The sequence below is a fragment of the Aquarana catesbeiana genome, linkage group LG01 (assembly GCF_042186555.1).
Source record: "Aquarana catesbeiana isolate 2022-GZ linkage group LG01, ASM4218655v1, whole genome shotgun sequence".
In the NCBI taxonomy this organism is placed as follows: Eukaryota; Metazoa; Chordata; class Amphibia; order Anura; family Ranidae; genus Aquarana; species Aquarana catesbeiana.
The window spans coordinates 418,297,017-418,312,172 of NC_133324.1; the positions used below are offsets into that span (position 1 = coordinate 418,297,017).

A 15,156-nucleotide genomic window follows, 5' to 3' on the forward strand; every position below is an offset into this window, starting at 1 on the left:
GCTAACTTTACTGTTTCGTTTTTTTTTTAAATTCATGAAAGTGTCTTTTTCCCAAAAAAGTTGCGTTTAAAAGACCGCTGCACAAATACCCTGTGATATAAAATATTGTAACAATCACCATTTTATTCTCTAGATAAAAAAATATACATAATGTTTGGGGGCTCTAAGTAATTTTCTAACAAAAAATACAGATTTTAACTTGTAAACACCAAATGTCAGAAATAGGTTTAGTCATGAAAGGGATATAAATCATGTATAATAATAATAATAATAATAATAATAATAATAATAATAATAATATGCTATATATTTTTTTTTTTTACTTGCTAGAATTTTTTTTCAGGAAAGTGGAATCCCCCTTTAACAACCTCACTGGAAAGGAGAGCTTTTTGAGCTTTGAAATAAAGAATGCAATGAAGCCATAATAATACTATGTGATGATAAGGATGACATCATCCATCAGGTTTCTTCTAAGCAAGGTTATCCATGAGACTCCCTTTACTCCACCGTACATGCATTGTCTGGGCTGGCTGCGGTCGCTGTAACCTAAAAGCCCCGCAGCTGGCCGTGTGGAAAGGGAAGTGGAGGAGCCGGGGATTCCCTTGTGTATGAAGGATTACGGTAGAAGGGGCTGTGTCAGCTCAGGTCCTGTTGGCAGTACGGTGGAAAGTTTCAGCAGATGTGAGAAGACAATGATTAGGATTGGAGCGATGAGAGGTGACAGTGTGCGGCCAGTGAAGGCTTCTATGGATGTGCTCCGATCAGGGTGATGACCAAGGTGATGAGATCTCAGGGTGATGATCATCAAACACAAGGAAGGAAGGCTGCAGGGAACACACATGGGTGTATCAAGGAGTAAGCAGTCATCCTAATTACAGGAGCACACACCCCAAAGAAAGAGTTTGGACTTGTCAGCCAGGAAGCAATCCCTTATTTCTATGTAGGTCTTAATGCTGAAGATTGGTGGAAGTGACTTTGGACTTTTCTTCTCCTAGCTTCTCCCATGGCTGACCCATCCAGTGTGGACCTGAGAGATATAGAGATCAAACTGGGGCGCAAAGTGCCTGAGAGCCTGGCCAGATCCCTGAGAGAGGAGCCCCCCAACACCACCGATGGCTTCCCCCAACATACCCTGCCTGGCACCTTCCCCCAGGCCAGCACCCTAGAGAGGCTGGAGACCAAGATCCAACTTCTCAGACAGGACATGGTAAGTGTCACCAGCACTGACAGCTGTGTCCGCCACGTTCCCTGCGGGCATGGAGGAGGGGGCGCACAGCTGTGGATCCAGAAGAACAGGTGCTCCTGGCTTTCTGATTCTTGAGATGGGGGGTGGGGGGCTGTCACATAGATATGTCAGATCGTTCACAGCCAAGTGTCACGGGGGCTTTCCTGGTTAAAGGGCACGCCAGATGCAGTATAATGCATTTTTAAACGCAGCACGAGCACACGTGCAAGAATGGATTTCAGCCTAGGTCCCAGACTAGTGCGATGCAGGAACCAGCGCGATTACAGCGCATCGCTTCTGTCCCTTAGGCAGTTCACACTGCCCTCTGCGAAACGCTGCGGGTGTCATTGGTGATGACATTCACAGATTGCAGTGCAAACTGTGGATTCGTACAGGAATCGGATCACATCGGTGTGAACACCCATGCAATCCGATTCTAGTACGGGGAAAAACTGCATCTTTTTCTGTGCGAATCCAATGCAAGTTTAGCCATACAACTCGCATTGCTCAGACATCACATGCGATCGCACCTGCGGTGCAGGTGCAAATCACATGCGATGTCTGAGATCACACTAGTCTGAACCTAGGCTCAATGGGGATGATTTACTAAAACTGGAGAGTGCAAAATCTGGTGCAGTTGTGCATGGTAGCCAATCGGCTTCTAACTACAGCTTGTTCAATGAAACTTTAACAAAAAAAACTAGAAGCTGATTGGTTTCTATGCAGAGCTTCACCACTTTCCGGTTTTAGTAAATCAACTCCAATGAGTCGTTGTAGTACTTTCGTGTACATTTAAAAAAAAAAAAAAAAAATGACAGCATGCTGTGAGAGGAGCTGGTGGACTCAATTCCCCCATCCATACATTCTCATGCTTAGAACTGTCAGCCTTGCATCATGGGACTTGTAGTTCCGCAACAGCTAGAGGGCTGCAGGTTGAGCCTCCATGATTGTATTCTGAGGTTGGGGGAGACTTCCTCCACGGTCATCATACACTGGTCAGCGTTGGGGGAGGGGGGGCTAAAGCCAGCGGCGCTGATTAAGTGGCAAAAAATCTGACAAGTGGCAGTTTTGGGTGGATAGTGAAAGGGTTAAAAGCTCCATCAAGTGTTTGCTGTTGTCTGTGTACCCATTCTAGAGATTCCCCTCACTTCCTGGCCCTGTGATAGAGTCATAGGGGCACAAGATGGTGTGAAATCTCTCCAATGAAACTTTTTTTGTAGATTAGGTAAAAGTTAGAACTATGGTTAGTTTTCAATGGCTTTCTGTTTATTCCCGTCCCAAAGATCTCCATTCTTTTCATATCTTGTACTGGTGTCACAGGGACAGGAAGTCACCCAAGCTGGGATACAGGGAGTAATAAAAATTTGACAGAGTGTATAGCCATTCCCTACTCTATCCAGAACTTTAAAGCTTAATGCCGCGTACACAGGAGCGGACTTTACAGCAGACTTGGTCTGGCGGACCAGAGTCCACCGGACAACCCGATCGTGTGTGGGCTCCTGCTGACTTTTTTTTCCCCAAATGTCTGACGGACCTAGAAATGAAATGTTTCAAATCTCTCCATCGTAATTCCACCGGACCCAGTTCCTAACGGAAAGCCCGTTCGTCCGTAGGCTGGTCCGACGGACTAGATACGACACAAGGGCAGGGTACTGCATCTCGCGCTCGCTGCAATAGGAAAAAACAATTTTCCTATTGCAGCGAGCACGGGGCATACCAGGCTCTTAGGTCTGGTATGGATTTTAAGGGGAACCCCCTACGCCGAAAAAACCGCGTGGGGTCCCCCCAAAATCCATACCAGACCCCGATCCGAGCACGCAGCCCGGCCCATCAGGAAAGGGGGTGGGGACGAGCGAGCACCCCCTCCCTCCTCCTGAACCATACCAGGCTACATGCCCTCAACATGGGGGGGTGGGTGCTTTGGGGGAGGGGGCGCCCTGCGGCGCTCGCTTGTCGCCACCCCCTTTCCTGACCGGCCGGGCTGCGTGCTCGGTTCAGGGTCTGGTATGGATTTTGGGGGGGACCCCAGGCCGTTTTTTTCCGTGCAAGGGGTTCCCCTTAAAATCCATACCAGACTTAAGGGCCTGGTATGCCACGCGACGGGGCTCGCAAGGTGCCAATCTCGCCGATAAAAGCGGCAAGATTTACTTCCTTTTCTAGCCCCATCGTACCCGAATCACGCTCAAAATGAATGGACTTGCCCGTGTGTGCGCAAGTCCGTTCATTCTGAAAGTCCGGCGAAAGACCGGCGGGCCTAGTCTGCCGGAAAGTCCGGTCGTGTGTAGGCAAGTCCGTCCGTCCGTCCGTTCAGAAAGTCCAGCGGGAAGAACGTCGGACCTAGTTTCCCAGAAAGTCCGGTCGTGTGTACGCTGCATAAGCTTTTTTTTTTTCTTATCAGTACATGTACACAGGGTCGTTTATAGTCGTTTCTAGGCAGTTGAGTTTAGAAGCTTTTTTTGGAAAGCAAAAAAAAAAAATACATTCTGGACGGATGTTCAGAGGCATTTGAAACGCCAAATACCTGTAACAGCTTGTAAATGCGTGTAAACGCAGTAATTCGCGTTTGGCCAAGTTTCAGTTACAGGCATTTTTAATTTTTCACAAAAAAAAAAAAAAAAACGCTTCTAAACGTGGCAAAACTGACATTTTTGAATGTTGGTTATTATCTGTCAAGTTAAATCGTTCAGGAGAGGTTGTAAAACGTGTACATTAAAGTGATTGTAAACCCTTGTGTTTTATATATATATATATATATATAAACAAACATGTCATACTTGCCTCCACTGTGCAGTTCGTTTTGCACATAGTGGCCCAGATCATCCATTTCTGGGGTCCCCCGGCGGCGCTGGTAGCTCTTCCCCACATCAGATAACCCCCTAGGAGAAGCTCTCTCCTGGGGGGTTACCTTGCAGGTGCGCTCCCGAGTCCTGCATTTGCGTTCATAGACACAGAATGCAGGACTCGGCCCTGCTCCCCGGTGCCACGTCTTTGGATTTGATTGACAGCAGCGGGAGCCAATGGCTGCGCTGCTTTCAATCTATTCAATCAAGAGCCGAGAACCCCGGGCAGAGAGGGTGAGCACATCTCCACCGAGGGAACGAAGGGGCTCGGGTGAGTAAAATGGGGGTGCTAGGGGGCCGGTCACTGTCAGAAGTTTTTTCACCTTAATGCATAGGATGCATTAAGGTGAAAAAACACAAGGGTTTACAAAACTTTTAAGCCTTACTGGCCAGATCACCAGGTGAAAATAGAAGGAAGAAAGCCTAAATAGAAAACTAAGGCAGCCATCTCATCTAAGAATTGGTAAGCTGAAATATAATGTTTGCTTTTGGGTTTAATGCTGCTTGAAGATAGAGTATGGACAGTTTATAAACCCCTTCTTATTACTGTCCGAGTCCCCAGTAAATTGAATCTCCTTTTTTTTTTTTTTTGGCCCGGTGACCATAGTTTTGTGTAACCACCTGGATTGTACAGGGGAATTCTTCCAATGCCTATTCTGCACGCCATTGCGCTGCAGTAACGTTACATGCTTTGGTGCAATGCAGCGCCATTCGTTCTTAATGGTACCCCAAGGCGCCTTGCCAATGGCTTTTGCTTTGTAGAGCAGCACAACTTGAGGCAAAGCACTTATGTGCATTGTGAGATTTCCTCTCACTTCCTGTGCTGTCTGTGGTACAGGAGGTAATTCTCCTAATTGGGACACAAATGGCGTAAATCCACCCACAAAAAAAATAAAATAAAAAATGCTGATAGGCTGAGCTTTCTAATTTCTAAGGACTACATATCCCAAGGTACCTTGATGCCGGAAAGTAGCGATTCCCGAACAGACTTGGTCTCCTGAAATTCCTTGTGTAGTTCAGAAGGCAGGCTCTGTGACATGTGTGACACAGCAGAGCCTACCCACAGGGCATAGTGACTACGTGTCACAAAAAATCTTTACAAAGTAAGTGTACAAACTTCAATAATAGGAATAGGCTAAAATGAATTGAAATACACATAGAAATAAATGTATAATTGTATGCTTTGACCAAAGGTACACTTTAAAAAGGCACACTGTAAAACCTATAAACGTGCAATATAGATTTATTTTGATTGTACTTCTTTGATAAATTCTACCCAGGGCTGAAACAACTAATCGATTAATCGACGATTAATCGACAACTAATCGATTAGGAAAATAGTTGTCAACTATTTTCCTAATCGATTAATCGGCCAGCCGATTAGTTGGCCTGCATACAGAATGCATTATTTGTTTACATATCAGGAAATACAGTTCAGCGCACATACAGCTCAGTACACTGTCCATACATGTCAGTAAGTGCCTGAGAACTTGTGAATGTGTGAGGAGCAATGCCTCATGGAACATGTACTCCTGGGCAGGAAGTGAGTGGGTCTAAAAGGAAGAAGTTTTTTTACCTTGCTATAGGGGCACACTATACTATAATTTGCAGCTTGCTATTGGGGTACTCTATAGGCAGGAGGAGCCAGAAGAATCAGTGGGGGACCCCAGAAGAGAAGAAATCGGGGCTGCTCTGTGCAAAACCATTACACAGAGCAGGTAAGTATAACATGTTTGTTGTTTAAAAAAAAGAAATAAATACTTAAAAGACTGTGCAGGGAAGATCAGCATCTGAACCCAGAGAAGGTGGAGGCTGATAGACTGGAGGTAATAGAAAGCATTACAATTACATTTAAAGTAAACTTTTATATGGAGGCAAGCCACATTGCGCTGGGAGCAGGGCACATTGCGCTGGGAGCAGGGCACATTGCGCTGGGAGCAGGGCACATTACGCTGGGAGCAGGGCACATTGCGCTGGGAGCAGGGCACATTGCGCTGGGAGCAGGGCACATTGCGCTGGGAGCAGGGCACAGGGAGCAGGGCACATTGCGCTGGGAGCAGGGCACATTTCAAGGAGGCAGGGCATATTACATGAGGGCAGGGCACATGGGAACAGGGCACATTATACGCGCCCGAGTGTGAAAGGGGTCTAAATAAAAAATGTGATCTGAGTCTGATGATATTTACCAGATTCAGCCTCCAATGGTATATACAGTATATCTCTTCGGTCTGTTATTCTCAGAGTGGATTCGAGATTTTGCTCCCTAACCATATAGTTGGTTATTTATATTTACCACTGCATATAGGTTTTTAAGAAAAAATTGCCTTTTTTTTTTAAACTTTACATATTAAATTATACACCTCACTTTTTTTAAGGTTATTATCTGATTAATCGAAACAATAATTGGCCAACTAATCAATTATGAAAATAATCGTTAGTTGCAGCCCTACAATCAGGTGACCCGGAACTCCGGATTCCAGGTCACCTGATTGCTGCAATAACCTCCAATCGTTGGTACAGGACCTCGGGCTCCCGCTGAGACCCCGGTTTCTGTGCTGGGAGCGCACTGTGTGGCATGCTCCCAGCACAAAAACAGATACGCATATATGCGGCCCCACAGAAAAAAGCCCAGTCCAGTAAATCTGCATATATGTGTATTGCCAGCCTGAAGGGGGTTATTTAAGACCTCTTTCACACTGGTGACGTTTTTCAGGCGCTTTAACGTTAAAAATAGTGCCTGTAAAGCGCCTGAAAAACTACTCATCTGCAGTCCCAGTGTGAAAGCCCGAGTGCAAGTCCTGCAAGCAGCAGTATACACCACTCCTAAAGCGCCCCTGCCCATTGAAATTAATGGGTAGCACCGCCGAAGTGCCTGCAAAGCGCCACTTTGTGGGCGCTTTTAACCCTTTATTCGGCTGCTAGCGGTGGTTAAAAGGGCCCCACTAGCGGGCAAAAAGCGCCTCTAAAACAGCGGCACTTTACCGCTAATGCGGCCGCACTGTTAGTGTGAAAAGGCTCCTGACTTCAATAGGAAAGTATATTAGATTTACTTGTTTCAAGCTTATTGTTTTTTCGAGGTTTCTGGTCTAGGCAAATTATATTATACATCCCATGAGTCTTCAGGAGGAGGGGGTTCTCAGCTAAACACACCCTTCTACCTGCATGCCTGAGCTAAGGGCAGATGGATTCCAGGAAGTAAATGCTACATGAATTACCTGCCCTTACAATGGCCACGGTCAGAAATGCTAGGGGGGTGTTTTTCAAAGTGATTTCTAAACAAAATAAAGCGTGGAGACATGGATGGATGGATAGGCTATGAATATTAAACATGAATTAGTGCTTTTGGTTTATGACGCAGTGAAGATCCGCTATAAAGATACCTGTATACAGTATATTCTTGTAGTAGCCCTAGATATTTCGAAGTAGAAGTCTGTGGCATAGTTTTGTGCCATGGTTTGGGGATGGGGAAAGAGCATTAATCACATCCATGTGACTTTCATTCCTCTGCTATATGTGCGTAACTGGAAAATGTACGTTCATAGTGTGCTTTCTTATTACACGTATGGGTGACATGTAGATGGCACACCTGAAGGAATGACTTGTGTAAAATGGGCACAATTAGTTCCAGCTGCACAAAAAGTAAACTGTTCTGTAACTCTTCTGCATTAGGAAATGAATGGACGCAGAATACAACACAGGAATGCACAAATGTGTGTTTGGTTTAAGTAAATACCATTGGAGTTGTTTGTTGTACATTCACATTCTTTACTTTCAGCCGAGGAAGACAGATGGGAAAAAAAGTGGCGTGTATATTCACTTATACACTGGGTGATAAAACATTTGCAGAAATCAGTACTTAAAGTGGAACGTCATCCAAAAGTCTGCTTGCTTGCATCCCCCCTTCCACACATTTGGCTTTTTGGGGGGGAGCAGGTACCAGCTCCCACTTCCGGTCAGATGTGCCACAGAGTTTTGAGCTGGAAGTTTGACCCCCCCCCCCCCCCCCCACACACACACACATCAGAGGTCCCAGAAGATTGCGTGACCATTCATTTTGTGGGTCATGCATGCGCATTAAGAAAGCGGCTGTGAAGCCGCAAGGCTTCAGTTCCAGTTTCTCTTTCTTGAGATGCTGGCACCTGCACCCAAAGCCAATTGAGGAATCAACTCGGGTGAGGACATCGCTAGAGTAATTGTTGCTGCTGACTTTTAATTTTTTTTGGGGGGGGAGCCTGGAGCTCCTCTTAACCACTTAAGGACCGGGAAGATTTTCCCCCCTAATAACCAGGCCATTTTTTGCAATACAGCACTGCATCACTTTACTGACAATTGCGCAGTCATGTGATGCTGTACCCAAACAAAATTTACGTCTTTTTTTTCCCCACAAATAGAGCTTTCTTTTGGTGATATTTGATCTCCTCCTGTGGTTTTTATTTTTTGCGCTATAAACAAAAAAAACAACAATTTTGAAAAATAAAACTATTTTTTACTTTTTGCTATAATAAATATCCAAAAAAAAATTCTTCCTCAGTTTAGGCCAATATGTATTCTATGTATTTTTGGTAAAAAAAAAAAAAAAAAAAATTGCAATAAGCATCTACAAAATAAAATAGGGGATAGATTTATGGCATTTTTTTTTTTATACATTTTTTTTTTTTTTTTTTTTACTAGTAATCATGGTGATCAGCGATTTTTAGCAGGACTGTGACATTGCGGTGGACAGATCGAACACTTTTGACACTTTTTTTGGGACCAGTGACATTTATACAGCGAATAGTGCTATAAAAATGCACTGGTTGCTGTATAAATGACACTAGCAGGAAAGGGGCTAACACTAGTGGTGATCAAGGGGCTGGAGGTGTCTCCAACTGTGGGGGGGAGGGGAATGCCTGGAGAAGGAGAGAGATCGCTGTGCCTGATCACTAGGAACAGCAGATCTCTCTCTACTCCCCTGTCAGAACGGGGATCTGTTTGTTTACATTGATAGGTCCCCGTTCTGGCTCTCTGTGGAGCGATCGCTGGTGGCTGGCAGACATCGCGACCGCCAGCCATGCACATCGGCTCCCCCGGCATGCAGTGGGATCAAATGCGCGCCTGCTATAGCTCTTAAAGGAGCCAATGTACACCTACGGTGATTTGCGGGAACGAGCCGACCTTCCACAGTATGACCGTGGCTGGTCGGCAAGTGGTTAAACAGTTGCTGTGCATCACAGCCAGGCAATTTCCCATGGCCACATTCACACCTACATTTTGGCCAACAGCGTGCACCTGTGAAAGCAAATGGAGGCTGTTGGCTCCTGCAGCTGATTGCAGCCGCTCACATGTAATTGCATTGAAGCAATCACCTCAGAGTTATTGGCCCTGGGCGCACAATGTCGGGCCAAAATGCAGGTGTGATTGTCTGTCATTGCTGACCTCTTCTTTAACAAAAACGACAAGCTTTGGATTCTGTAGTTTCTAAAGCTGGCCATACACTGGCTGAAAAAAAAAAAAGATTCCTCCATCCGCACAAACGAGGCTCCCACCGGGCCATTGTACTGTATATCGCTGTCAGGATACAATGATCAGAGGCTGCAACCCCTGATCAATGGAAAAGTTTCGAACATGTCCCTTTGTCAGAAGAAACAGTCAGCTTCTGTTGAGCGGAGGAGCCCTCACACTGATCGAAATTCAGACGGTCCAGCAGGAACTAATTTCGATCAGTATATGGCCAGCTTTAGTCACTAGCCTGAGAAGTTAAAGAGGTAAGGAATTTGGACTTCTCTATGACTTTCATTTGCTTCGTGCTTTTTCCAGATTTTTGACATTTTAATTATTAAAAGCAGGCAAAGCCAAGCAACTTGCATTTTTGTAAGGAGAGGTGAGTAATGGCAGCCTAGATGACGGGTATCCTTTTTTAACCAATATTTATTCAGGCACAGATCTTATATAAATTAAACGTATCAGCAATGAAAGGAATGAGTTGGCAGCCTTACCTGGTGTTGGGTGTGTCTACCTGGCTGAGAATGTAGAGCATCTGAAGACAAAAGAAGGACATTTATTTGCTTTTTAACTTCAGCACAACTGGCCATTGTTGGAGAAAGGTAGGCTATAGGACAGATGAAATTACATGTACATATGCCTGTCCTGAGGAAGTATTGCGGACTTTAGCTTCTGAAAATGGTAATTGCTTGGCTGTTTAGGCTTACCAGTGTTTTTTTTTTTTTTTTAACATTTTGCGTCACTTGACCCAGGACAAGTATGCAGAATAGGTGATGACTTTCCTTATCTTTATTAATAGGAAAAGCTCTAAAAATGAAGTTGGTTAAACAAAAAATAGTACAAATTGCAGTAATATAATAATGAACAGTGGCATATGCTATTGCATAGCAGTACAAAGACATTGCAGTGCAATGGCCTGTTTACTACTGTAAATCTCCACCATAGGCAATGGCCAGTGAAGTATGGTTACAGTTCAGTCTGGCGGCGCTGGGGCCCCTTGACTCACATTGGAGCACTTATGCCGCGTACACACGACCGGACTTTCTGGGAAACTAGGTCCGACGTATGTACCCCATACTCATTCACATAGGGTGGGGGGCCGGAATCTGGGGGCCCTCTTATTTAAGGGGGCTCCCGGATTCCGATAAGCCCCCCGCCCGCAGACCCCGACAACCAGTGGCCAGGGAAGGTTGTCGGGAAGAGGCCCTTGTTCTCATCAACATGGGGACAAGGTGCTTTGGGGTGGGGGGGGCCGCAGGGCCCCCCCTGCCCCAAAGCACCCACCCCCCCATGTTGAGGGCATGTGTCCTGGTACGGTTCAGGGGGGGGCGCTCGCTCGTCCCCACCCCCTTTCCTGACCGGTCGGACTGCATGCTCGGATCGGGGGTCTGGTATGGATTTTGGGGGGACCCCATGCCGTTTTTTCGGCGTAGGGGTTCCCCTTAAAATCCATACCAGACCTAAGGGCCTGGTATGCCCCGCGCTCTCCGCAATAGGAACATTTGTTTTTCCTATTGCAGCGAGCGCAAGATGCAGTACCCTGTCCTTGCGTCGTATCTGGTCCGTCGGACCAGCATACAGACGAACGGGCTTTCCGTGGCAGAGTTACAAAGGAAAGATTTGAAACATGTTTCATTTATAGGTCCGTCTGACTTTTGGGGAAAAAAAAGTCAGCGGGAGCCTACACACGATCGGATTGTCCGGCGGACTCCGGTCCGCCAAACCAAGTATGCCGTAAAGTCCGGTCGTGTGTACACGGCATTACTCTCCTCTGGGAGAAAAACTCTGCTGGCAATGGCAGCCATATAAGCACCCCAGGGTACAATAAGCCTTTTGCCTTCCCTAGAAATTCTGAAGCACCTTCTAGAACAGTAGCAAGTCTGACAGCAGAATACCGGAATAGCAACTTTGGAATTACCACTCGGCTCCATGTGCAGCTCAACTCTTGGGCTCTCAGCAGCAGAAACAAATAGTAACAGCAGCCACATCGTTCTAGGCTCTCAGCAAAAGCAGCACAAGTCCTAACCACTCTCCCAGCAGCAGACAGTCTCTGTGTATCCCAGTTGATGCCTGGCACAGCAACTCAACCCTGCAGACTTGAAACCTCTCCCTGGGCTCTCAATCCTGGCAGCACAAGGGGACACAAACCTCTACTTCCCTGGTCTCCTTCCACCCTTCTTGTGGGTCTCGGCAGCTTTGGTATTCCAGGCAAACACACCCCACTCCTCCGCCCTGTCCTCAGATTCATGTTTTGCTCTCGTCAGATGGTGAACGGGGCTACAACCCCCAACCAATTCAGTTGTTCCTGGCCCTGTTACCAGGGAAAGGCCTTTGCTGGCTACAGTGACCACAAACAAAAGTCTTCGTTCAGCCTCTTCGCGCCTTGTGTTGTCAATCTCTTGGCAGGGAGGGAGAAACAGTCTGTGTGGCTAGGAAGAAACATTCTGCCAGGCAGCTTAAAGGGGCCAGCGGCCACCAATGCTGCATGCCATTTTTATTTAAGCTATTCAGCTCTGCAAATTGGCTTTTTAATTGAAGCAGGTAAGGTGCCCAAGCTAGAATGGAGCACAACCTAGCCGAACCATATATATATATTTTTTTAAATGTCTTTTTATTGATTTTCAAAACGAAACAAAAAAGAGAACAAACACTTAAACATTCGTCTTACATGGTGTCAATGTGTTCCTTGCAGGGATCTCACTATTACTTTATCATTCATAGACATCAGGCATGAAGTATAGATTATGATAATAGTTACAGCAGCACAGTTCACTGGGTCACGAGATTCAATTCACAGTTGTATATGATATGCTAACACATTATGGACTCATTGTGTACACTCGGCACCCACTTGGGAGCTAATTTGTGATCAGGATCTATTAGGAGGCGTCCAAAGCAGTGGAGGGATCTGCCAGCCATTTAGACCAGACCTTGTCGTATTTGTTGGGGCAGCCTCTGTTGGCATATGTGTCTTTATATAGAGGTAAGCTATTGTTGATTAGTTGTTTCCACAGGGAGAGAGGAGGGGGGTTGATTTGCGCCAACTAAGGCCTATGGCTTTGCGGGCATAGAACAGGAGCAATCCCACCAGCGTGCATGCCGCCACCATACGAATTAGTTGTTCTAGCAGGCCTAGCATGCAGATTGACATTGATGGTTGTAGTGGCACAGAGGTGATTTGCGTGATGAAGTTAATATCTCCCTCCAGTACCAGACAATTGCCGGGCAGGTCCAGAAGATATGGGTTCAGTCACCAGGAATCCCACCACATCGCCAACACCCGGGGGGGGGGGGGGAGTCGGGGTTCATTTTGTGTAGTCTGAGGGGTGAAATATGCCCAGTGGACTATCTTGAATTGGATCAAGCGATCTCTCAGAGAGACCAGGGAGCTAAATGGGAAATCCCATATGTCATCCCAGTCATTGTTGTCAAAATCGGGAAAGTCATGGGACCATTTAGATCTTAGCTTTTCCAAAGTCGGGAGGAAGGTGATAATCAAGTGTGAATATAATTGAGAAGCGGGTTTTTTCGCACAATCTGACCTCAGCAGGTCCTCTAGTGAAGATTGGACCAGTTGAGGAGGGGAGTTGGAGAATTGGCAGCCGAAGGCATGGGAGAGTTGAAGGAATCAAAAAAAAATAGGACTGTGGTATGTTGAAATCAAAGTTCAGTTTAGAAGCCCAACCATATTTACTATTAATATGGAACATGATAATATTAACATGGTCATAGTCACTATACTTGACATCATGTCTTGCTGTATACAGTTCTTCTAAGCTAACCATTTCCTATGCAACATACATACGGTAGTTTAGAACCTGCAAGTCACTGCACTCCCTTTTGCAGGCAACACTAGGCTGGCTACCCCACAATTATCAAATAAAACTAAAGGTGCTCACACGGCAAGCTAACAATGCTTGAAATAAATAAATTAAACAAAAACACTAAATTACTTTTGGTCCTAATTTGTTTTAACCCTTTTAAGTTTATGTAAACCGTTAATCTATTTTTTAGTGTTTGGCATCTGCTGGATACAGTTTTCTTAAAGCAGACCTTTTCTGTCCTTTACTAAAATTCCCACCAGCATGCATCTGTACTTGCTGATGTAAAATCATATAATAGCATTTTTTTGTGTCCTCCTTAGTTTCCTTGAAGGCACTGATGATGTAGCCCCAGCAACACTGATGCCCTCTGGGAAGGCAAAGTCATCGGTGCCTTTAGGGTGATGACATACCTACTCTGTGAGATCTCACAAGATTTTGCAGTAATATAATACTGTGCATGCACAAGAAGAAGCACATGATGTCATGTGCTGTGGATTTATTGGTTTAAAAAAAAAAACTCCTCCCGACACAATATTTCAAATTTCTTGATAAAATATAAAAGATTGGGTTGTGTCGAGTAAATAGATACCAAACATGTCAATCCTTAAAATTGTGCATGCCGGTGAAACCGCAAAATTCTCCATAGGCGACACTTTAAAGGAGAAGTATAACCAAAGCTTTTTTGGCTATACTTCTCCTGTTAGTTCTGCACTCTTCTGACCCATTTTCAGCAGACAGCAACTGACGTCATAGAGCCAGTCTAGGCTCTGAAATGATCCTGACCATATGGTCAGGATCCACCCAGAAGCCTGGATCAGGATGCAGTGCAGTGGACACAGACAGGGCATTAAACCACCATGACAGCTTGGCACCAGTGAGGCTGCGTGCTGCCCCCAAGCCCCTCTACTTCCTGATGCCAATGTCATAAAATCTGGGGGGGGGGGGGGCAAAGCCCACCCCAGCACCCTTTTAGATCTGGCCCTGATGACAGGTTCTCTTTATGAAGACATTGGGGTCTACTAGACCCCCAATGTCTCCCCTGCCCACCAGTGCAACTAATCAACACAGATCATGTTCTTCCCCTCTGAATGTGACAGGGGGTTTAATTCTTGCCGCAGCATGTGTACACCCCCTTCTGCTGCCTGCTGTAAAACCAGTGACCTTACTGCACTCAGCTTGCCATGTGAGCCCCTTTAAGTTTTAGCTGGTAATTGTGAGGTAGCTTAAGAGTGTTGTCGGCCTACATAAGGAAGTGCAGTGACTGTCAGGTTCTCGAGGTAAGGAAACTTTGCAGCAGAAAAAAAAAAAAGATTAGTTTAAATGAACTGTATACATTGAAACATTGTGCCAAATATAATACAATTCAGTTTTTGGCTTTACATACATATTAAAGTAGATGTAAACTCTAAAGCCTTCTCTAAGGGTCCTTTCACACGGGACGAATCCGAGATGATCCGCCCAGTGAACATCCGCTTGCTCAGCGGGGATCGCTCCGTGGATCCCCGCTGAGCAGGCAGATGACAGGTCCGTCGCTGCACACTGTTCAGCGACGGACCTGTCACAGTGCCGCTCTCCCCTATGGGGGATCGGATGATGACGGACCGTAGAGTCCGTCGTCACCCGATCTGATCCGGAAACGGATGGAAAAGTAGGTTTTTCCTCCGTTACACTTTTTCGGATCGGAGCGAGTCGAATGTCAGCGGACATGTCACCGCTGACATCTGACGCTCCATAGAGGTCTATGGAGGGTCCGTTCAGGTCCGCCTAAAAAGCTGACAGGCGGACC

At 45.8% G+C, this 15,156-nt stretch overlaps 1 protein-coding gene across 1 annotated transcript in view; it reads left to right on the forward strand.

The window, feature by feature from the left end:
• The first annotated feature begins 499 nt into the window (after positions 1-499).
• The window catches only part of LURAP1L (leucine rich adaptor protein 1 like), a 47,754-nt gene continuing 33,097 nt past the window's right edge, over positions 500-15,156 (forward strand). Inside the window, exon 1 of the mRNA XM_073635471.1 lies at positions 500-1,207. Within this exon, the coding sequence (XP_073491572.1) occupies positions 1,004-1,207 (204 nt within the window). The 5' untranslated portion in view covers positions 500-1,003. The remainder of the gene's footprint in view (positions 1,208-15,156) is intronic.